This window comes from Dendrobates tinctorius, unplaced genomic scaffold, assembly GCF_039654945.1.
Source record: "Dendrobates tinctorius isolate UK_male_01 unplaced genomic scaffold, ASM3965494v1 ptg000241l, whole genome shotgun sequence".
Lineage (NCBI taxonomy): Eukaryota > Metazoa > Chordata > Amphibia > Anura > Dendrobatidae > Dendrobates > Dendrobates tinctorius.
In genome coordinates, this window is record NW_027361908.1 from 6,717,109 (window position 1) to 6,740,923 (window position 23,815).

At 42.5% G+C, this 23,815-nt stretch overlaps 1 protein-coding gene across 5 annotated transcripts in view; it reads left to right on the forward strand.

Annotated features, from left to right (window-relative positions):
* The window catches only part of NEDD1 (NEDD1 gamma-tubulin ring complex targeting factor), a 141,300-nt gene extending 119,691 nt beyond the window's left edge, over positions 1-21,609 (forward strand). For 4 of the 5 annotated variants that reach the window (XM_073556938.1, XM_073556940.1, XM_073556941.1 and 1 more), the window contains exons 14-15: positions 17,166-17,232; positions 18,233-21,609. In XM_073556938.1, coding sequence (XP_073413039.1) covers positions 17,166-17,232; positions 18,233-18,337 — 172 coding nt within the window. In that variant the 3' untranslated portion in view covers positions 18,338-21,609. Of the gene's footprint in view, positions 1-7,901; positions 8,030-17,165; positions 17,233-18,232 lie in introns of those variants that run through there. The other variant, XM_073556942.1, reaches the window with a different exon arrangement.
* Positions 21,610-23,815: the final 2,206 nt, after the last annotated feature.

The window sequence follows — 23,815 nt, forward strand, 5'->3', positions numbered from 1 at the left end:
CAAGAACTGCTCCGTGACGAACAGTTCCTGGACCTCCTGGTGGGTGGTGAGCTCTAGACCCGAGGTCCAGTGCTCCGCAGCTCTGAGCAGTGCCCGCATGTGGTCGGTCCAGGTGTCCTTTGAGCCCCGCTGCAGGCTCCGGAACTTCCTGCGGTACGACTCTGGGGTGAGGTTGTAGTGCTGGATCAGGGCCCGCTTGATGCTGTTGTAGTCCTGCTCCTCCCCGGCAGGTAAGTCCCCCAAAATTTCCAGGGACTTACCCCTCAAACGGGGGGTCAGGTACCTTGCCCACTGATCCAGGGCCAGATGGTGTTGGAGGCAGGTTCTCTCAAAGGCCAGCAGAAAGGAATCCAGTTCTCCATCCTTTTCAAGCAGGGGAAAGTCCTCCGCCCGGACCTTGGAAGCCTTGGTCCCTGGTGGGGCTGGAGCGTCCAGCGGGAGCCCATGCTGAGCCATCTCCAGTCGGTGCCAGCGCTCCGCAGCTTCATGGCGTTCTGCAGCCTGCAGCACACGTTCCGCTGCTTTCTCTGCCGCCACCAGGAGTCTGCCATGGGCGGTGTCGTTACCAGCCTCGAGCTGTGCAATGGCTGCTTGGAAAAGGGCCTCCGATCTGGACAGGCTGGGGCGGGCAGGGGGGTCTGGCTCCTTGGGGAGCCCTGGCTGAGCTCTCCCTCGCCTTCATTGGTATTGTCCTCCACCACCTCCTCATAGACCATAGCATTGGCTTCCCCCTTTGCCTTACTCCTGGTGCCTTCCGCCATCTTGGGAACCTCTGGTTATTGACACAGCTGCCACCCTGACCTCACACACAACTTATTATTTTTACACTCTGACCGTCTAGTGCTGGGCTGACCTTAAGCCCCCAGCAGTGAAAGTTACCGCTGGTAGTCTCTAGTGTCTGGGAGTAGGGGTCCCACGCACACTATTACTCTGATCCCACTGCTGCCACCAATGTGGAGGAAACAGGACCCGTTCCTCCCATGTCACCAATGTGACGTAACTACACAGGCACAGCTCTCCGGCGACCGCTTTGTCTCAGGTCAGTAAGGGAACTGCACCTAGAGCAAATGGCCGCCGGGGACGATTTCCTGTTACCCGCTGGGTATTCTAAGATTCGTAATCAGAGTAAAAGCATCAGACCGAGATTACTTTTATGGTTTAATTGCCTTAAGGGCGCACTAGATAATTACAGAAATATACAGTAAGCTATACAATGGAATTACAGTGGATTTGCAGTCAGAGTAAAATATAACAATAAGGGTACAAGACTTAGAGATATTAAGCTGGAGGTCAATTTACCAGATTGTAGGTTGCATGTGGGTGCCGGAAGCTTTGCAATCCACAGGTACAAGAATCTTAGTTGCCGGACAGACCCCAAAGCGTGGGCCGCTGCTCCCCTTGGCAGATCTGTCCCCAGTTCCTTCTTAGATCATCATAGTCTGGTTCTTCTGAGAGAGAGTGAGTCTCTGCCATGTGCTGCTGTTCTTAAGCATGCTGGGTCCCTCCCCCCTGTGTCAGAGGGTGGGCTAATAATCTCCACCCTTTAGCTCCCTGCAGAACTTATTCCCAATATCTAAGAAAGGGGGTAACTTTCAACAGCATGATCGGATCAGGACATGAGAGGTACCAGTGAATGCGGTTTGTTTTGCCTGTCGTGTGGAGAATAAACATGGCCCCATTGGGTCACTGTGGAGGGCCAATCTATGTATCTCAGGCCCCAGAACCCTCACCGCCTCAGGGGTCGCACTGCCAGATGCACAATTTCCTCAGGGTCTCTCAGATATTTTCCATAAGTCCATAACTCGAAAGATGTGCTCATAATCCATGATCCTAGGATGGAGTCGGGGCGGCTGGGAGAGACAATGGATGCGTATTTCTGTGTCTAGCTGACAGGTATATTCTAATTGAAGCCCCCAGGCGCCTCCCTGCCCCATGCTGACCTGGCTCCTATTCAAGCTTTGAAGTTCTGTTTTGGGCCTTATCTCATTATCATACTAAAAGGCCTTGCTATTCCACACTGGAGCCCTAAATCCTGCTTTGTTCATCACACAACCCTAACCCTATTTCCAACCCCAGCCCTAACCCTGTTTCCAACCCTAACCTAATGGAAAAATAAAAATAATTTCTTTATTTTATTTGTTCCTGCCTATGGGGGTCATAAACGGGGGGGTTTATTTACTTTCCATTTTGATCACTGTGAGTTTCACAGTGATCAAAATGAATGAATCTGCAGCCGGCGTTGGAAGGTGGGAGCGGAGAGAAGGGGGAGGGGAGCAGATTATGACAGCGGCGGCACAATGCCGCCGTCAGTCGGTATCGGGGGCCAATCGGCCCCGTGAGTTGTGGGGGGGTCGGATCTGGGTCTCCAGCCATGTCCGATGCTACTGCAGCATCGGCCATGGCTGGATTGTAATATTTCATCAATTGTCATTGATTAAATATTACTATCGCTCTGATTGGCTGTTAAAAGTGAAACAGCCAATCAGAGCGATTGTAGCCACGTGGGGGCAAAGCCACGCCCCCTGTGGTGAAGAACAAAGCCCCCTGTATCTGCGGGTCGGGTGACCTTTTAGTGACCCCGGTCACCCGACCCTCAGGGGGGCTTTTAAAGTCATGACGCCACATAGGCGTCACTGGTCTGATTGGCACAGGTTTTCATGACACCTATGTGGCGTCATTGGTCGGGAAGGGGTTAACAGCGCTCTGACGTTATATACACTGGAGGCACTCCAGGTCTTATGAGCAAAAGCATTTGTCTGTTGTGAGGGATTTATGTTATGGTTATATATCATTGGAAATTGTATTCTATATTGATATTGCGATTTTCTAATGTGCCATAATTGTTATTACATTATTATATCACCCTATTTTGTGCCCTGGGTTCATGTATTTTTTTAGGGTTTTTGTCTATTAATTGTTTTTTATACATGCATGTCACTTCATGAAATAAAAAATGGATTTTTTACAATTTTCTGTATGGAACTCCGTTTTTTGGTTTTTATTGGTCTTTATTTGGAGTATACAGTTTTAGTCCAATATTATATGGGGTAAAAACTATTGATTTTTTTTTTTAATCAATATAATCAAGTGTCACACCCATAGCCTTCTTTTTGGAATTGTGTTAGTATCTACCCAAGGTAGTGTCAGGTTTTCATCGGAGTCAGGAGATTGTCCTTCCCTCTTTCTGTGAAAACCCGAAAAATTCAGGGGAAAAGAAATTCCTCAATCTGAACTTGAGGAGGGCTCTGCTAGAGTACGTGTCTGGAACTAGCCAGTGGAGGAGGTCCCAGTCCCTGTTCATAGCCTTTCAGGGGGACAGAAAGGGTTACGGAGTGTCAAAGGGGACCATCGCCAGATGGATTAGGGAGGCCATTAGTATAGCATACTCGGCTAGTGGTACTCCGATTCCTGATGGCATTAAGGCTCATTCCGCCAGAGCCGTGGCAACCTCCTGGGGAGAGAAAGCGGAGGTATTAATTGACCAAATTTGTAAGGCTGCTACCTGGGCCTCACCATCAACATTCTTTAGGCACTATATGTTGAACCTATCCTCCTCAGCTGACCTGACCTTTGGTAGAAGGGTGCTGCAAGCGGTGGTCCCTCCCTAAGTTGTTTCGAATTCTCCAAAAGTCTCAGATATGCTGTCATGGGTGAAGGGAAAACCACCAACGTTACTTACCGGTAGCCGGTTTTTCCAGAAACCATGACAACACCCGTATATCCCCCCCCTTTTTTTTCCACCGTATAGGTGTGCACGATAGTTGGGTGTATTTGCAATGTGGTGTTCGATAAATGTGACTTTCCAGGAAGTCCTCTCATACTCTGTAGCCGACTGAAGCGGGGTAGCGGTACCGCCCCTTATATTTCGGTAGGTTCCTGTCCTGGTGGGGCAGATACCTCTCTCAGGTGTGCTGTCATGGGTTCCGGAAAAGACGGCTACCGGTAAGTAACCTTGGTGTTTTTTTTGTTATTTTGACCATTTTCTGAAAATAAATACAAAATTTAGTGCTTGGAAATTCGAAGACATAATAATAATAATAATAATAATTTTTATTTATATAGCGCCAACATATTCCGCAGCACTTTACAATTAAGCGGGGACATGTACAGACAATAAATTCAATACAAGTTAAGACAATTCAAACAGTGACATTAGGAGTGAGGTCCCTGCTCGCAAGCTTACAATCTACAAGGAAATGGGGGGACACAGTAGGTGAGAAATGCTTGTTAATTCAGGTCTGGCAATTATAATAGGGATTTTCATATAAAGCTGCATGATCCGGTCATCAGCCCGTGTGTTTAAGTGCAATAGACAAGTATCAAGTGCAGTTATCATGTGCATGAAGGGTGTGGAGACAGATGAATAGTAGGGTGCAGATTCAGAATAATATTTGGAAGGAGGGAACAGGGCAAAGTTAGCTTGCTGAGTAGTTGATGTGGTAGGCTTGTTTGAAGAGATGGGTTTTCAAAGCGCGCTTGAATAGGTCAGGGCTAGGTATCAGTCTGATCGTCTGGGGAAGTGCATTCCAGAGAGCTGGAGCAGCACGAGAGAAGTCTTGGAGACGGAGGTGCGAGGTTCGGATTACGGGGGATGTTAGTCTTAGGTCATTTGTAGAACGGAGGGCACGTGTAGGGCGATAGACAGAGACGAGAGAGGAGATATAAGGCAGTGGAGAACTTTGTGGGTGAGAGAGATGAGTTTATACTGGACCCTGTAGCGAATAGGTAGCCAGTGTAATGACTGGCACAAGATGGAGGCATCGGTGAAGCGGCTGGACAGAAATATGACCCTGGCTGCCGCATTCAAGATGGATTGGAGAGGAGAAAGTTTGGTAAGAGGGAGACCGATCAAAAGAGAGTTGCAGTAGTCCAGACGAGAATGAATAAGAGCGACAGTAAGAGTCTTAGCAGTTTCAAAGGTGAGAAAAGGTCGGATTCTAGAGATGTTTTTAAGATGCAGGTGACAAGAGCGACTGAGTGATCGGATGTACGGAGTAAAGGAAAGTTCAGTGTCGAATATGACCCCAAGACAGCGGGCATGCTGCTTGGGAGTTATGGTTGAACCCTCCAGGGTTATTTCGATGTTAGGTAGAGTGAGGTTAGTAGAGGGGAGAAACACAAGAAGTTCAGTTTTAGAGAGATTTAGTTTCAGATAGAGGGAGGACATGATGCTAGAGACAGCAGACAGACAATCCTTGGTATTTTGAATTAGGGTAGGGGTGATGTCAGGGGAAGAAGTGTATAATTGGGTGTCATCATCATAGAGATGATACTGGAACCCAAATCTGCTGATTGTTTGTCCAATAGGGGCAGTGTATAAAGAGAAGAGGAGGGGGCCTAGGACTGAGCCCTGCGGGACCCCGATAGTAAGGGGACGAGAAGAGGAAGAGGAGCCGGAAAAAGATACAGTGAAGGAGCTGTCAGAGAGGTAGGAGGAGAACCAGGAGAGGGCTGTGTCCTTGAGGCCTATAGAGCGGAGCATAGTGAGGAGGAGCTGGTGATCCACAGTGTCAAATGCGGCAGAGAGATCCAGTAGAATCAGCAGGGAGCAATGACCTTTCGATTTAGCTGTTATTAAATCATTAGAGACTTTAGTGAGGGCAGTTTCAGTAGAGTGTAAAGAGCGGAAACCAGATTGTAAGGGGTCGAGAAGAGAGTTATCCGAGAGATAGCGGATTAGACGGGAGTGGACCAGGCGTTCCAGGAGTTTAGAGATGAAGGGAAGGTTAGAGACAGGTCTGTAGTTAGCAGTGCAGTTCTGGTCCAGGGATGGCTTTTTAAGTAAAGGGGTTATGATGGCATGTTTAAATGAGGAGGGAAATATACCTGAAGAAAGAGAGAGGTTAAATATTTTAGTCAGGTGAGTGGTGACCACTGGTGAGAGAGACTGCAGGAGCTGTGGAGGAATAGGGTCACTGTTGCAGGTTGTAGGCCGAGCAGAAGCGAGGAGCTTGGAAACTTGTTGTCATATATACAGCTCTGGCAAAAATAAGGAGACCACTTCCAATTGTTCAGTTTGTCTGATTTTTCTCTTTATTATATTTTTGAGTAAAATGTAAATTGTTCTTTTAGTCTACAAACTTCTGACAACATGTCTCCAAATTTCAAAGCAATACATTTTTTTTTTTTTTTTTTTTTTCAGAAAAGGAGAAATGGTCAAAATTAAAAAAAAAAAAAAAAAAAACCCAGTGCTTTCAGACCCCAAATAATGCAAAGAAAACAAGTCCATAATCATTTAGAAAAAACAATACTAATGTTTTAACTCGGGAAGAGTTCAGAAATCAATATTTTGTGGAATAACCATGATTTTTAAAAACCGCTTTCATGCGTCTTGGCAGGCTTGCCACCAGTCTTTCACACTGCTTCTGGTGCAATAATTTAAGCAGTTCTTCTTTGCTTGATGGCTTGATTACATTCCAGAGGTTTTCAATGGGGTTCAGGTTTGGAGAATGGGCTGCCCATGAAAGGGTTTTGATGTGTGTGTGTGTGTGTATATATACACACATACATACATACATACATACATACATACATACATACATATACACACACACATTATATCTCATAGACCTAATAAGGATGATATACATACTTTGAAGATCCATGCTCAAATGGTCATCTGATTCTTTTTGAAAGTTTGCACTTTATCTCTGCCTACCAAACTTAATTGGCAGCTCCTCAGTGTCCCTCTGCTGCTGTGGTCCTACACTGCTAAGTACAATCTGCAGCTGTCAGGCTGGGAAATCAGAGACAGAATGCACTTAGACTTATGAACTCTTTCTCACCGTAAATTGGACTCATACAATGTTCATTTTCAGATCAGGATTGTACAGCTATTCTCATATGGATTTTCGAGTAAGTACACCAATGACATCAGGTCAAAGAGGTCTGTTTGTAAGGCCTCTTTCACACTTCCGTTTTTTACAATCAGTCAAAATCCGCCAGGTTTTGAAAAAAACGGATCCGCAATTTTTTTTGCGGATCCGTTTTTTTCCCCATTGACTTTCATTATTGGCGGATTTTGACGGATTGCCATCCGTTTTTGTGCGGACCCGCCATAATGTTGCTGTCCGTCAACATCCTCAAAGATTTCCAAACGGAGCTTGCAACGTTTTTTTTGCCGGCGGATCCTCCAGACACTAATTTAACCCGAAATTCTGTCTGGGTGCCGGACAACAAAAAAAACCTCTCTCTCTCTTTCTCTCTTTCTCTCTTTCCCTTCCCTTCCTTCGGTTCCTTTAAATTTCCTCATTTTGCGAATCCGTCAAAAAACGGATCCTGTTGCATCCGTTCACATCAGTTAAAAACGGATCCGCTTGTCCGCCTTTTTGGCGGATTTTAACTGACACAAAAAACTGAAGTGTGAAAGAGGCCTAAAGCATCCAGTTTGGATTTTGAAACCTGGTGAAAAGGATTATATTTCTAGACAAGTATTTTGTTATGCCTTTTCCTTTAACCCTGCTATCTGCCTTCTCTTCATTAAAATGCTCTTAAAATACAACCTTTAAAACCGTTTCTGAACCTTTATACAACAGCTTTTCATTTTTAATATCTTAACTATTCGGTATTGGAACGATTTCTTGTAAGATTTTATATTCCCAGTAATAACGTACTATCAGATGCCAGAGTAATTGAGTGTGTTTTACTACTCTAAAAAAAGACCTTTCCACATGTTGACTGAATTGTTAGAGCAGTGAAAAGAAAACCGCTCAGAGAAAGCATTTTGTCTATTTTATTGTATGTATAGCAAATTATCATATTGTTAAACCCCATTTGGTTAGTAAACGCCTTAAAACTTTTTCATAACACTATATTATGTTGCTCCGACAATGACCTAAAAAGTCTCTTCATGGCTTCTCACTATATAAAGACAGTCTACCAGATGGTTTTATGTTTGACAGTTCTTAAGAAGAAGCGCGACTGACATTGGGAGGCTCTGACCCTTTTCAAGACTGTGAACTGTGGTAGGACTCAGGAGGAACTGTTCTGAGCAGATAGCTTTCTAACCAGCTGTTGGAATTGAACGCCTGTGAACCACATATGTAGATCTAGAGCTGAAGTCCTCCAGAGACTTGATAATCAGTTGTCAATAATGCAACTCGAATTGCAGAATAAATGTGCTGACAAGTCTTTTTCTTTTTTGGATTTTCAAAAGATTTTATTTTTTGTTCTAATTTGAGTGTGAATAAATCATTCTAGCTTTATTACTCTTTAATTTTCTACACAAACTTTCCATATTAGTTATATGGTTAAAATCTGCATATGTTGCTTTTTCCTTCTGCATTTGCTGACTGGTTTCTGTCAGTTAAATTAAAAAAAACAGATCCAAAGAAATTGCTTGTGCTATATAAAGAAATCTAATAACCAATTTCTGTCACTCCACACTCTACAGCAAGAGAAGGAGTAAACAGATAAAACACATGGACCAAATACATTTTTATAATAAATTGCAATTTTATTAATATACAACAATAATTTAAAATTTTTATTATAATGCCGTATTTTATTAAAGGAACACTAATGGCTAAAGGACACACTTTTTTATATTAAGTCATATGCGCATGTAATATACTAATGCTCTTTTTAAATTCCAATTCACAAGAACTTGTAAAAAAAATCACACCCTGTCTAATGATCAATGAACAGGCATCTATTATCACAAGCCATGCAGCTAAAACAATTGCCTCACTCACACTCTATTACCGGCTAAATTTCTTTGTGTGAGTCACACACATGGTATTCAATAGACGGGCATTTATTATCCCGAACCGCGCAGCTAAATACAAAAGCCTTGCTGACACAGAGTAACAGAAATATCTCACCCAGCATGTGATGTCCCAGCTGTGCTCCTTCAACCCTGACACGCGTTTTGTCACACTTCCTCAGGGGGCGTGGTTTCTGTCAGTGTAGCTGGATGACAGCCATGTTAACGAACCAGTCCAAAGTTGGACATGTTTATTCAATGGTCTTCTTTGATCTTATTGTAATGTGCACATTATATATTCAGACTAAAGGCAGCAAAACCACAAAAGGACACATGTGAAAACAACCCCAAAAAAAAGCTTGGCTCTTTCAAACACACACCTCTGTTTGTATCTTTACCTGGCCAGTCCATTACTGAGAAGTCAGCGTTTAAATTGATATTCAGATGAGGCTGAAGAGCGATTGTAGATCTGAAGCCTCTGTCACTCCACCTCTGTGCACCGCCCAGTGCCGCCACTTCCTGCATGACTGACTGTTCCTTGACCTCTATGTTGTGTGACATCAGGCAAGAGGATATGGTGCTTGGAAGGAAGTAGAGCAAGAGTGACAGAGGCTTCATATCTACAGCCCCATTTACATATCAATTTAAACACTGATTTCTCCGTAATCCGTGATTATAAATAGACTAGCTGAATCCTTCTAAGCTCTGTGTAGAAAAAGAAAGTCTCTTGTCCCTGCATTTATCATCCCCCCCACCCTTGAACTCCTGACCTAGCGGCTAATCTACTCCCTCCTGCCAGGACCAGGGACTTTTGCAGTGACCACTCATGCTGAAAAGAGACCTCCTGTTTCTACATAAATCTTAAAAAGATTCAGCTAGTCAGTTTGTAATCACGTGATGTCATAGACCTAATGGAAAACAGGAGAATTTGCTGGGTAAAAAGGAACATTTAGCAATTGTAAGTACACAGTGCTCTATAATATCACTAATATACTAAAATTATAAAAAATGTTGTTTGGAGTGCTTCATTAAGGATATTTAGGAATTTATATTTCCATTTTTTTTTTTTTTTTTGAGAGCACCTTTAATGGGAATCTGTCAGCTGCACACCAAATTAACATTATCACTATAAAGTACCTGTAATGATGATTAACCTTTTATATTACAAAGCTTATCTTGTAATCCATTGGTGAATTCTTATGCAGTTGACCTCACAAGTGCAATGACTTGGTCTGCACCTACAGCTCTCATGTTTGGCGGCCTTTTTTTCCCTTCCTGTGCCTGCCTCCTCCTGAGTTATGCCTAGATTTAAAGGGGTTGTGCTGCCATAAAGGCCCTCTATCCCAGTGGGTGATAAGCTCGCCACGCATGTTGGGTTCCTGTCATGGAAAAAAAAAATAGTTCTCCCACCTCCAGTGTACTCAGTGGATGTGATAAGCTTCTTGGGATCACAGAATACTGAGGAGCCGGTGCAGTAATAGCAAACATACTGCACACCCTCACGAAGCTCTGGCATGTGGGTGAGATTGTTCTGCTTCACCTGCCTGCACTGAGTGCTGCGTGACCACAATTGCAGACAGATGCACCCCGATCTCTGGCCTCCCCTCTAGCACCGCTCCAGTCCATCCTACACTCTGCTGCCCGACTAATCCACCTGTCTCCCCGCTATTCCCCAGCCTCCCCCCTATGCCAGGCCCTTCGCTGGCTTCCTATTGCCCAGAGGATCCAATTCAAAACCCTAACCATGACATACAAAGCCATCCACAACCTGTCTCCTCCATACATCTGTGACATGGTCTCTAGGTACCTACCCGCACGCAACCTTCGATCGTCCCAAGAGCTCCTTATCTACTCCCCCCTTATCTCTTCTTCCCACAACCGCATACAAGACTTCTCCCGTGCTTCCCCCATACTCTGGAACTCCCTACTGCAACACATCAGACTCTCACCATCAACGGAAACCTTCAAGAAGAACCTGAAGACCCACCTGTTCCGACAAGCCTACAGCCTGCAATGATCCTCGGTCTACTGAACCACCGCACGACCTGCTCTACCCTCTCCTACTGTATCCTCACCCATCCCTGTAGACTGTGAGCCCTCGCGGGCAGGGTCCCCTCTCCTTGTGTACTTGTGTGTCCCTTGTCTTACACTTGTATATTACTCTTGTATATATTACACTTGTCTATATTTCCCCTTTTCACATGTAAAGCGCCATGGAATAAATGGCGCTATATAAATGCATAATAATAATAATAATATTAATCTCATACAGGTCTGACAGGGCTCACAGGTGGAGCAGATTGATCTCGCCCAGCTGACAGAGCTGTGTGAGTATGGAGAGCATTTGTCTGCAATAGCTGCACACACTTCCCAGCATTCTGCATCCTGTGTGTTCAAATCAACATTTGTCCGATTCTGCTTTAGGGCACGTCACATGAATGCAACACCCAATCCCATATAAAGTGCATACAGGACAAAGAAGAGAGCCCAATAATTGGAATAAAAAACAAAATTTTATTTGATAATCATTAAACAAACATATAAAAAGCAAAATGCCGTCTAAGGGACGCTGGAGCACACTACTGCAAGATAGAACTCCATGAGGGGTCATAGGTAATACAACACAATGGGCCAAAATGATGTAAAGCAGATCATAGTTTACTGCAATTAACCCTAACAATAGTGCCTATTCATAGAACAGCTCCCATGTGCATATATCAATATATAAACAAATATTAAGCAATGTAGTTGTAATAAATTCTCAATACCCAACCCCACAGGAAAAGTCACATTAAATATCAAAGTAAAGCTGTATATCAACAAGGTAGAATACAGTAAAATTCAGTCCATGTATATGGTAACACAAGGGTGTATTGGAGATGGGCCAAAGCAAATAAACCCAATATCTCCATAAGGTATAAATGGGAATAACCTATAAATGCAACATATCCAGATATGGCAATGATGAATAATTAAGTGATAATTACCGGGTAAATTGTAGAATTGCTCCTGGCGTGACACTCCCCCGAAAGTAGCAGGCGGCGAATCCCGCGTCGGGGTGAGGATACGCCAGGAGCATTGCTACAGTCTACCAGGTAATTATATTGGGTTTTTTGCTTTGGCCCATCTCCAATACACCCTTGTGTTGGCATACACATGTTGGACTGCTTGGTGCAGTTTTGATAAAAATCCTAACTTTATTTATAGATGTAGCAGTGCTCAGATTGGTTCCTGTGCACACTCTGCATTGAGAGCAAGCTGTCAATCAATGGTGAGGGTTGGGGTTACACAGATTAGCTGGCATGAACGTGAAACCTAGTCAGGAAGCGGTAATCTCCTGCTGCTAAAACACTGATTGTATTTTAACTACAACACACAGCCTAATAAGTGACACAACTCAGGAATTAGGTTCTCTTGCTCTATATTATGCTGCTCTCGGATAAAATAGCAATAACTTGCTGACAGATTCCCATTAATTGCATGTTATTAGGACTAAAACATTTTTTGCAATTGGCTTTCATTAAACATTTTGCACTTTTGCTTTACATAGCCTCTGCATTGTACTGTCTGTTGGCTGCAGAATAAGTTAAATGACGCCATTAATCGGCCTTTTGTGAAGAATATGGGAGATGTAATTTGCCAATCGACTGTATGACATATGGTCTGAGATTAAGGCCTCCTTCAAAATGTGATTCTGAGACATGACTCCTGGCTCAGTGCTCAATGTCACGGGGTTACTGCAACAGTGTGGAGGAAGAAGACCGTAGCGTCTGATTCCTCCTACTGCGGCGCTGAGAAGTAGCACTTCTCCTTCATTTTAAATGTGTTATTCCTTCTGGCAGAACAGGAGTAATCGACCATGTTGGAAATCCCTGTGCTCACAGCTGAGCTCGGTTAGCCACTCCTTTTCTGATATCTTTATTGCTGCATGGCTAACGGAAGGAGAAGAGTTCTTATGAGGAGAGTTGGAGGAGTTATTAGTGACTGTTGCTTTATTTGTATGCATGGTAATTCCTTATCCTTCTCTATTTTGGTTTAATCCCCTGCCTTCATGACCCGGTGCATTCCTCTGTATATGTGAGTGAATATTTTATATGCCTGGCGTTTTCTGTTAGCCCTTGTTTGTGTTTTCTTGTTTGTCAGGTTGGTGTACTATGGTGCGCAGTAGCTCTACCCTGGGTGGGGGAAGAGAACAGACTGAGGAAATAAGGCAAGTGCGGAGGCCCTGGCATCTAAACCTTTGGAAGTACCCTGGGTAGTAGGGCGAGCTAGGGCGCCCCCAGTGTTAGGGACGGGATGGAACCCCTGGTCTCGGGTTACACAGCAGCTTTTGTTGTGACACTCAGTAGGTAGTGCAGCTTCAAAGGCTCCAAGTGGAAAAAAATCACACCCCTAGCAGCCTTGCTTGGGACCAAGGCCTTTCTGGCATGACTAATCCGTGCTGGGAGCCTAAGCTGCTTACCTGCTTCAAAGAATCCCACCCTCCCCCCTAGACGGACAGGAGCCATAATTTCTTAACGAGTTATGGAGTTATTGCATGTTATAGCTGTATACCAATTACATTTCCCTCCTATCAAGATCACACCACACCACTTGCAAGCTTGACCCACTCCCGTCCCACTTCATCCCTAACCTCGCCAAAGTCTTCATCCCTACTCTAACACACCTCTTCAACCTCTCACTTACAAATGGTGTTGTGTTCCCCTCATCCTTCAAACATGCCTCGATCACACCCATCTCATAAAGACCTCCCTTGACCCATCCTCTGTGTCTAGCTATCGCCCGATTTTCTCTTCTCCCTTATACCTTAAAACTACTGGAACAGCATGTCCATCTTGAACTGGCCTCCCACCTCTCCTCCTGCTCCCTCTTTGACCACTTACAATCAGGCTTCCGACTGCAGCACTCAACTGAAACTGCCCTTACTAAAGTCACCAATGACCTAACTGCCAAGAGAGAACGACACTACTCTGTCCTCCTTCTCCTGGACCTGTCTTCTGCCTTCGACACTGTGGACCGTTCCCTCCTGCTACAGATTCTCTCATCTCTTGGCATCACAGGTTTGGCCCTATCCTGGATCTCATCATATCTAACAGACCGAACATTCAGTGTCTCCCTCTCCCACACCACCTCCTCACCTCGCCCTGTCTGTCGGTGTTCCCCAAGGCTCAGTTCTAGAACCATTACTCTTCTCCATCTACACCTTCGGCATGGGGCAGCTCATAGAATCCCATGGGTTGCAGTATCATCTCTATGCAGATGACACGCAGATCTACCTATCTGGACCTGACCTCACCTCTTTACTGACCAAAATCCCACATTGTCTGTCTATTTCAGCTTTCTTCTCTGCTCGCTTTCTAAAACTGAACATGGACAAAACAGAATTCATAATCTTTCCCCCATCTCACTCTACCCCTCCACCAGACCTATCCATCAATATGAATGGCTGGTCACTTTCCCCAGTCCCGCATGCTTGGTGCCTCGGGGTGATCCTTCACTCTGCCCTCTCTTTCAAGCCACATATCCAAACCCTTGCCTCCTCCTGCTGTCTCAAACTCAAAAATATTTCCCGTATCCGTGCATTCCTTTAGCATGAAGCCATAAAAATACTAGTGCACACCCTTATCTCCCGCCTCGACTACTGCAACATCCTACTATCTGGTCTCCCCTCTAGCACTCTGCACCACTCCAATCCATCCTGCACTCTGCTGCCCGAGTAATCCACCTATCTCCCCATTATTCCTCAGCCTCTCTCTGCCAAGCCCTTCATTGGCTTCCTATCGTCCAGAGGCTACAGTTCAAAACCCTAACTATGACATACAAAGCCATCAACAACCTGTCTCCTCCATACATCTGTGACATGGTCTCCCGGTACTTACCCACACGCAACCTTCGGTCCTCTCAAAATCTCCTCTACTCCCCTCTTATTTCTTCTTCCCACAACCGCATACAAGACTTCTCCCGTGATTCCCCCATACTCTGGAACTCTACCCCAACACATCAGACTCTCGCCAACCATGGAAACCTTCAAAAAGAACCTGAAGACCCACCTCTTCTGACAAGCCTACAACCTGCAGTGATCCTCAGTCTACTGAACCACCGCATAACCAGCTCTACCCTTTCCTAGTGTATCCTCGCCCATCCCCTGTAGACTGTGAGCCCTTGCGGGTAGGGTCCTCCCTCCTTCTGTTCTTGTGTGTCTTGTATTGTTCATGTTTATTGTACTTGTGTATAATTGCCCCTTTTCACATGTAAAGCGCCATGGAATAAATGGCGCTATAAAAATGTATAATAATTTCCGAGATCGCTGAAAGCTGACGAAAATCCACTTGGGTCTCGACCCATTCTTGCCCCCTGGGGTGGTGAGGTACATAGACCAGCTAGTAGAAGCCAGGTATCAAAGCAGTGTGTGGTCTCCAAATTTAACGGGGTGCCAAGCTGGTTATGGTGGCGCCAAAACCGCAGTACTATGACCTTCCGTTGAGAAGTTACGATCCATCATAGGTTTAGGAGTTTCACCTACCAGACCCTAGATGAGGGAAACTAGGACCATGCCGTGGGCGTGAAAGGGAGTGACCGACCAAGGGTTGTCTTGCTTGTGCGAGGCTGTGGCCCAGTGTTCTCTTCTAAGGCAGGTCACACTGTCATATGTGTTGGAAGAAATCTGAAACCACTGGTACCCCATCCATCCCATGTGGCTGTGCAGCACCAAGGCCTCACATTCAACTAGTAACTGACTTTTGTGTTATCTGTTCATACTTATTTTACTACCACCTGTATCTACGCATCTGACCGTCTTGTATGTATATCTATTGTGTATTTAGTGTTTTGGCTAGTGTGCCCCTAAGGCAATTAAATATCAAATTTAACCGTGGGCTGCTCTTTTATGTTGATCCACGAATCCACAAGTCCATGTTCTCGGTTTAACATCACATGCTACCGGGGTTGGTTTCTGGCCCATTATAATCCCATTAACGGACCGGGCTTATATCTAACAAGGAATTGGTGGAAGTCCTACCCTGTTGGCAAGGCTCTTTTACACTGGTTCTAGTGAAAGGGGTCTCTCTCAACTTGACATGATTGTGAGCGAGCGATGTGCCATGCTGGCGATTGCATGGGCCACCCTCACTCCCTGTGCCTCCTTGTGCTCGTGTGGACAGGGTGTGTTTGTGTAAAACTGCCAAGCTGACATTACGTATTCTCAAAGGGTGCGGGACATCATGTTGATGAATGTGGGAATACCGTACAGCGTGACCTGTTATGAATGGGTCACCGAGGAGGAAAAACCAAAACAAGCCAAGTCACAGAAAACCAGAGAGGTTGGTAACTATGCAGATTGCAGATCCCTGATCCTAACCACACAACTAGCAGCAGCCGTGGAGCGTTCCTACGATGAACCTAGACGCTTCGTCACAGCCGGAGGACTAAATAAGCCTAAAGCAAGAAAGGGGAAAACTAACTGCCCCAGAGCAGACCGCAAAGGAAAGACAGCCCCCACACATGTATTGACAGTGAAACAAGATGAAAACACAGGCAGGAAAATAGGCTGAGCAAACGATGGGGCCCAAACTAACTAGAAAGGATAGGAAAGGAAAGACACTGTCTGCAATCTGCCAAAAACCCTACAAAAATAATGTCCAACACTTCTGATAATAAAATTAATCCTGAAGTCACTAGACTTCTCCCACTATATCAGCACTCTGAAATATTCTGAGACAGAGCAAAAAGGGGCCAATCTAATAAGGGACAAAAAGCAAATTGGCAAATATAGATAAATAAGTGTGGAAATTCAGCACAGCCCCAGCCGGGGCTGGCTGACCACACAAAAAACTGAATAGATCAACAAAATCAAGTGTGAACATTAGCAGAAAAACTTAGCTTGAGCTGACTGGAACAGAGCTGAGAACCAAGACCTGACAAGCCAGAAGGAATCACCAGCACCAGAATAGGGCGTCGGCTGTCTTAAATCCAGTCTGAGATTCCTAAGGTCCAATTGTCATCCTCCTTATCAGGTGGCAGATCTCCACTGATTAAATCTGCCTCACTACCTCCTGTTACCACCAGAGAGAGCCTGGAAGGAGAACTCACAACTGGTAGACCAGAAAATGAACTCACAACAGTGACCCCCTACATATCAGTAGTGTCAGGCAGGGCTGGAAGATGCGGTTCTTCACAGCTTGCTATGACTGTCTGACAATGAGTCCATAGGTCTTTTATCTCTGAGCTTCTCTCTGCTGATTCATGACTACAGACCAATTCAAAGTTGAATGTGCAGGAAAATAAAAGGCCTGTATGAAATCCAATTGTAAAATGATTTATTAGCCCCAAATATATTTAATTAATAAAAAAAATGACCCAAAAGTTGGAAAACATCTTTCAAGTAATGGTATGAATTAAACTTTAATGATTGTGGATCATAACATATTATTTTGTAATTTCTTCTCGATCCTTGTCTTTTTAGGGAAGCATGTCATCGAGATATTATCAATTTACAAGTGGAGATGATAAAACAGTTTCACATACAATCGGTATGTATAAGGTCTATTTGCTTCTGGAAATACTAAGGTGACAAAAGCGAGAGATGTAGCAGAAACAAGAATAGTTTAAGTAAATGGCTTACCATGTGGATTGATGATTCTTTGACACATAGAAATTAAAGAGTTTTGTGCACAGCGATGGCAAGAAATATTTTCATATTAAGTGGAAGTAACATTGTGCAGACTCGCTGCCTCAGCATTTGTGGAGGAAAAGAATGGTTGTAATAAAACTTAATAAAGAAAGAACTAAGGGAAAAAGTGGTTATTAAGAATGTATGTTACACTGCTTTATAAGTTACCGGTAGTCTGTTCACTTAATATTGTTTTAATGTTTTGTGGCATTAGAGGGAAGGTTCATTTCACAGCTTGTAATGTGTCGGAAAGGGAGCTGGGGAACCATGGTGCAATGCAGAGCTTGTGAAATCAGATGTACGTTTGTTATTCTACTACTTGTTTTGTACACAGATACCTAGTTAATAGTAGTTATATAAGATATAGCACATCTAAATATAGTCCTTGCTGGAAACCGTTGCTTCTAGCAGATGCTGCTGAGCACATTTAGATCTTATTTGTAAGCCTTGTTATTATGTATAACCCATTTAGGAGCAGTATGAGGAAAAATAGAGATATCTTGGTAATTGGACATAAAAAGACTAAGAAATGTTGTTGCTTAGATGTACATCGGGAGATGTATGCTTTTTGTTCTTTTGCCTAGAAAAAAAATTATCTTTGTCTACTAACACCAGTAAACTAACTGCAATCCGTGTTAACAAACATAACCTGCAGTTTAACTGCTTTTTCTTATACTTAAAGGTTTTCAGTAGTTCTCTTTTATATTATTTCTGTAGGAGAAACATTTTTATTTTCTTCATGTTAAAGTGTTGCGTGTTTTTTCCTATTTAGGTATAAATAATGCATTTGTTTTCCATTGCAATGTCTTTTTTTTCACCTGTATTCACCTTCCATTTATGACTTCCTTTTTTATTTTTAGAGTGAAATTCAAATGTTACTTGAAAGATACTCCGTAAATGAAAACTTGGTCGCTGAGATAGAAAAGCTTCGTGAAGAGAATAAAAGGTTGAAAGCTCACTATTAATACAGCTGACTTTATTCTGTAGGAATGTTTTAAGTGATTTTACATCAATACTCGTCATATTGATGACTTATTGGATTATTTTTTGGCAATATAGTCAGTAATTATGCAACAAGGCTTTTCTCGTCTCTACTTTTTTAAGCAAGTGTGGATTTTTTTTTTTTGTTTTTTTCCCCCACTAGAAAAAATTCAAGGCGATAAATGACTGCTATGGGGAGCAGATGGCTAGTTTACAGCAAACTCAACTGTGCTACTTTCCATTGCACTGGGTGAATATTTTGGCCCTCCCCACAATGAAATACATTATGAATTTGCAGCAAGTTCATTTTTGGTTTCCCAGCGTTCCTTGCTTTATGATTATCTGTACCTCGTCCTGAAAACTAGGACAAGAAACATATTACATCTTACATCTTTTCGTAACCATTTGTTCTTCATTTACTGTTTCATTTCCACATATTGAATATGTAAGTGCTGTATAAAGATAGCTGTCTACTTACAATAGGACTAATGTGGGACAACAGAATTGGATTGAAATGTGCTTAAAGGGTTATTCCCTTGATCAGTAATCTAGTCCCTGTTCATAGGGTAGAGGATAAATTGATCTCTGGAACCTTGGGCGAATTCGAGAAATCTAATCTCAAACAGGAGAATTGGCCTCCCTAGGACCCAATGTTGAATGAAGTGTAGGTGCACATGCTCGACCTTCACTCTATTCATTGACTAAGTGACTGCCGGCCAAGCTGGATAGAGAATCTTGTAACATTTTGGGAATAACCTTTCACATGACCTCAGATTACAGTTTATTCTCCTATCTAGCATTGTATTATCTTTTAGTTATTGCTGATGTATTAAGCAAAAAAATTGCAAATTTGCCATTTCAATTTCCCACAATATTGATTTCATTCAGAATTGAAAATTCTTTTAACCCCTCCACTCTTGGGGGGGTCTAATATCTGGACCAGTAGTATAGATGGTGCGAATTGATTCGCAGGACCCTGTCCGTCATTGTAACCTTAATCTTTGGTTGACGGACGGGATCCATGAAAACTGCTTCCCAGCTGCCATAGCTCTTGTTTTGATTAGCTTTCCTGGCGCTGTGTCATAGTTGTGGCATGATGCACATGTGATGTTGCGGTGGTAGGAGTTGGCTCTTAAGGCTATTATGCAGCGACCAGAGATTACTGACCTGGCTGCTTGAATTGGTCCTGTGAATCGATATGCACTAACTCTAACCAACAGTGAGTGCAGATGAGGTTGTTCTGGTGCTTTGTAAGCGGCACTTGTCAGTTCTAGGGACTAAAATCAGGTTTTGCATCTGGAAGTACTTGTCATGCAGTGGTCACTGAGAAATTTATGCTGGGAGCCATGCTGGTGAATTCCCGCTGTTTGGTCTTGTATAGTCTTTTGAAGTGCTGATGTGCATGTCCAATGTCTTTCACCTAGCTGTATATGAATACCCTTTCCCACCCCCACAATTCTGATGAACCCGACAACTAACCCACATGAGCCTTAGTCTCATCTTAAATAACATGATTGAAGTAGCTTTGTTCCATCGTGGACTATGAGGTGAAGTAAAGAGTAACTCTGTGCCACCACCTTTCATCATTGTGTACCACACAACTCCACAATCATCATGTGCAGTATAACACATCCTTGACTTCGCACACAGCCTACAATAAACTTGTAACATGTTGCATATATATACACTTTAAAAAACAGTGGCTGTGGATGATGGTTTCATGGCCTAATTTTTTACATAACTAAAATGTATATACAGCAATTCCCAGTACTTAAAATAGCTAAAAGTGGGTATATTGTAATGTTCTTATACTCTGTTAACGTCCCTGCTTCTCCAGTGGTCTCCTCTCGTGTTACACTTGTCTTTCACTGATGTGCATGTATGGTATGGTATCACTGCAGGACAAGAGAAAAATCTGTAGAATTGAAAGAGAAAAGGCATTAACAGGTGAATATTAGTGTTTTATCAGCATTAGTTGATTTTTGTATTCCTTTAATGTATATATCCTTATATTATCAGGATTATAAGGGACAATTCTGGTAATCTGTACATAATTAACGTTCAAAATTGCAAATTTTTTGTAAAAACAATCAAGTTTGCAAATTACCCATTAACAAAAATTCTCTTTGTTCTCAAGGATGGATTTTTAATTTAAGTATACAGCATGTTGTCTAGCTTACCGACCAAAGAGTGGCTGATTACCTAGGCAAGAAGCACATGGATCTGACCAGTCTGATGATCCTTGCCCTTTTCTCTTGCTGCAGAGGCAAATCTGCCTCTTCTAGCACCCTGGTAAAGAGCACAGTTCAGAACTATTACTAGTCAAAATTTAAGAATGCACCATCCCTGACAAAGCGGAAGACTGAGAGCGGTGTGCTCCTGAAGATTATCTAGAGACAACCTCTTTAAAGGGGTTGTCTACTACTTGGAAAACTCCTTCTCAATCACCATTTATCCCAAGTAAAATAATACCTATACCCCCTTCCGGTGCAGATGCAATTCCAGCAGTGTCTGCACGGACTCTCCCTGCAGCCACTTCACTCTACCCTCCTTCAGACAAATCGTACATCGAGAGGAAGTGAGAGAGCAACCACAGCTCTTGCTTTCTCCAGAAATAAGTTATGTTCGAAGGAGGGGATAGTGAATTAGTCACAAGGATGGCTTGACTAAAATATCACCTGAGCACAAGGAGCACCAGTCCCGACACCGCTGGAACGACGCCATCCACAGAGTTGACTATAGGTGTTACTTTTTTTGTGGAAAGCATAGTAATTCAGAAGGGATTGTCTGAGAATTGGACAAACTCTTTAAGGTATTACAGTTCATGGATTTCTTCCTTTATGCAAAAGAAGTGCCCTGAGATATTCTTTTAGCTTGCTAACGGGGGGAAAAAATTAAAATTTGAGATTAAAATAAAAAATCATCCTTAAATTGAAAGAAAAATTGAAGACTTTATTGCTCAAAATCATCTAGCCCTACTTGTAGTACTGTAATCCAAAGCAATAAGTGGCACTTCATTGGACTGTAATATGTCTATATGAAGTCAATGCTTTATTAATGTACCGAAGTGCCCGTTTTTATATCCACTGTTGGCTTAACTTGGTGTTTTAAAATGCTATCTCTTGTCATGATTGAAGTTATTCATGATTTTTCATACATTGTATAATATAGATGCATTTCTAGAAAATCTGTAACGTTTTTATAAATATGTTGTATTTATTTAGCTAATAAAGTAAGATCTTGTGTTTTTGCAGCATTACGAATTTATTTTTTAATGTTTTTTTAAATGAAAAAAGTTAACCTTGGTGATATTTGTTTTGTTTTTAATTTGGTAATTCTGGTGTGAAACTGTCTTGTTAGACTTGTTCTGATTAACTTTTATTTCAATTCTGACATGGAAAGTAATTTTATTTAAACCATAAATATAAATGCCATTTTAATCCTCTTCAGTGCTACATCAATATTATGTAATAAGAGAAGCAATGGTACTGTGGCCAAGTCTGATTGATGTCTAGTCAAGCATGATAACAAAAATTAAAAGGTGTACCTAGAGAATCACGTTGCCTTTATACTGATATTAAATTATCAAATGATTTAATGACCTTGAATTTTAATAGATTGCTTTTCTATTTAAACAGTGAATTTGGTAAGTTTTCGAGACGAGCCCTTTTTACAGCTACGGTTTGTCATGGATAGATGTTAAGAAAAGTTTTTCAGTTTTCAGCAAAATTCCACAATCACTGTACTGTCTTATAGGAATTTTCTAAGTTTAATATTTAGAAATATTTAGTACTAAACTTAATATAAACTAGCATTGTACTATAGTTTATCTGTGCGTGGATTTTATCAATACATCAGAATTTACCGCTTGACTACTTGTGAAATACATTGATGAAGAAATTAGCACGTTTGTTTCCATAAAATAAGGAAACAAAAAAGTAAGTTTGAGTTGGTCTTCGCATTCTTCCACAACAGCAACGGTGAAACTGGGGCTTCATAGTGACATGTTGCCTGACAGAAATTTTCAGACAAGTTGCTGGACCAACAATATTTTTGCAATTTTTTAATGGCCTGCTACCTTGTGACTATTTTATAGTTGCATTTTTGCTGTAAAAACTAGAAAAAAAGCCAAACTGCAGACAAGTTACATGGAAGCTGCAGTGTGTCTTGCACTGAAATCTGTGGCAAGTGAGTTCCATGTGATCAACAACTGAAAAACAAGCCTAATTGAAAAACATTTATAACGTTCCCAATAGGTCACAAGTCTTAATGGGATACAATAGCAAATCATTAAATGTGAGGTTGCAATGTAACACTTGGTTTTTACTATCGAGTAACGTGTAGCCCTGGCCTTAATCTAATGTTAACATTTCTCACAATGATTTCACGGTCTGCCTGTTACAAAGGTCTGTCTGGAAGCTCTAAAAGGACTATCACAAACTAGTTTTACATTGGCTGCTCCAACTATTAAGTCCCAGAGGCGCCCTGACCTTCACTCTTTAACCCCTGTACAGGGATGTTGACTCACAGAGGGCCCTTTTGGTGAGTTCCCAAAGTAGTCATTGGTCGTTGGTGCAGCTGGCAGGAATGGTCTTGTTGCAAGGTCAGAACCAGCTGGGCAAATGAGGTACAAAATCTAACCGAATGGTTAGGAAACTGGCCAAGGTCATTGCAGAAATAACACAGATTGAACAAGGGCTAAACAATCTGCCCTTAACAAGAGGTTATATTTACAACCCTGGCAAAAATTATGGAATCACTGGCCTTGGAGGATGTTCGTTCGTTTAATTTTGTAGAAAAGAGCAGATCACAGACATGGCACAAAACTAAAGTCAATTCAAATGGCAACTTTCTGGCTTTATGGAACACTAAAAGAAATCAAGAATAAAAAATGTGGTAGTCAGTAATGATTACTTTTTTTTAAACCAAGCATAGGGAAAAAATTATGGATTCACTCAAACTCACCGTTTGTGTGTACGGCATCCCAGACAAAAGAACAAAATGCACGGTTTGCTAAATCTGTCCACTACTACCCAAATACGTCTTTCCTACTGAGGCTGGAAGATCAGTAATGAAGGTCATGGAGAGATGTGTCTAAGAACATTTAGGAATGTGTACTGGCTGGAGAAATTTGAGTCAGATGTGAGGCATGTTGGCTTGAGCATAAATTTCAAAAGCGAGTGCACATTTCCTAAAGTCTCAAACTATAGTTGGTCACCAAAAATACCTGGCCACAAGTCACAGAATGTCATTAATCTCAAGGCTTTCCTGCCTGAACTAAGTCATGACTGTTCTGTAGGACTTACAGATGGAACTAAGGAGGAACTATTTTTGGGTGAGAGCATGTTAGAGAATGGAAAACAGAAGACACTGTTAATAGATTTGATAATAGAATTCGTTCAGAATCCTCAGACTGAGATGTACATAAAACTTCAGGAGAGCGAGTTGGTTTGTTCCCTTTG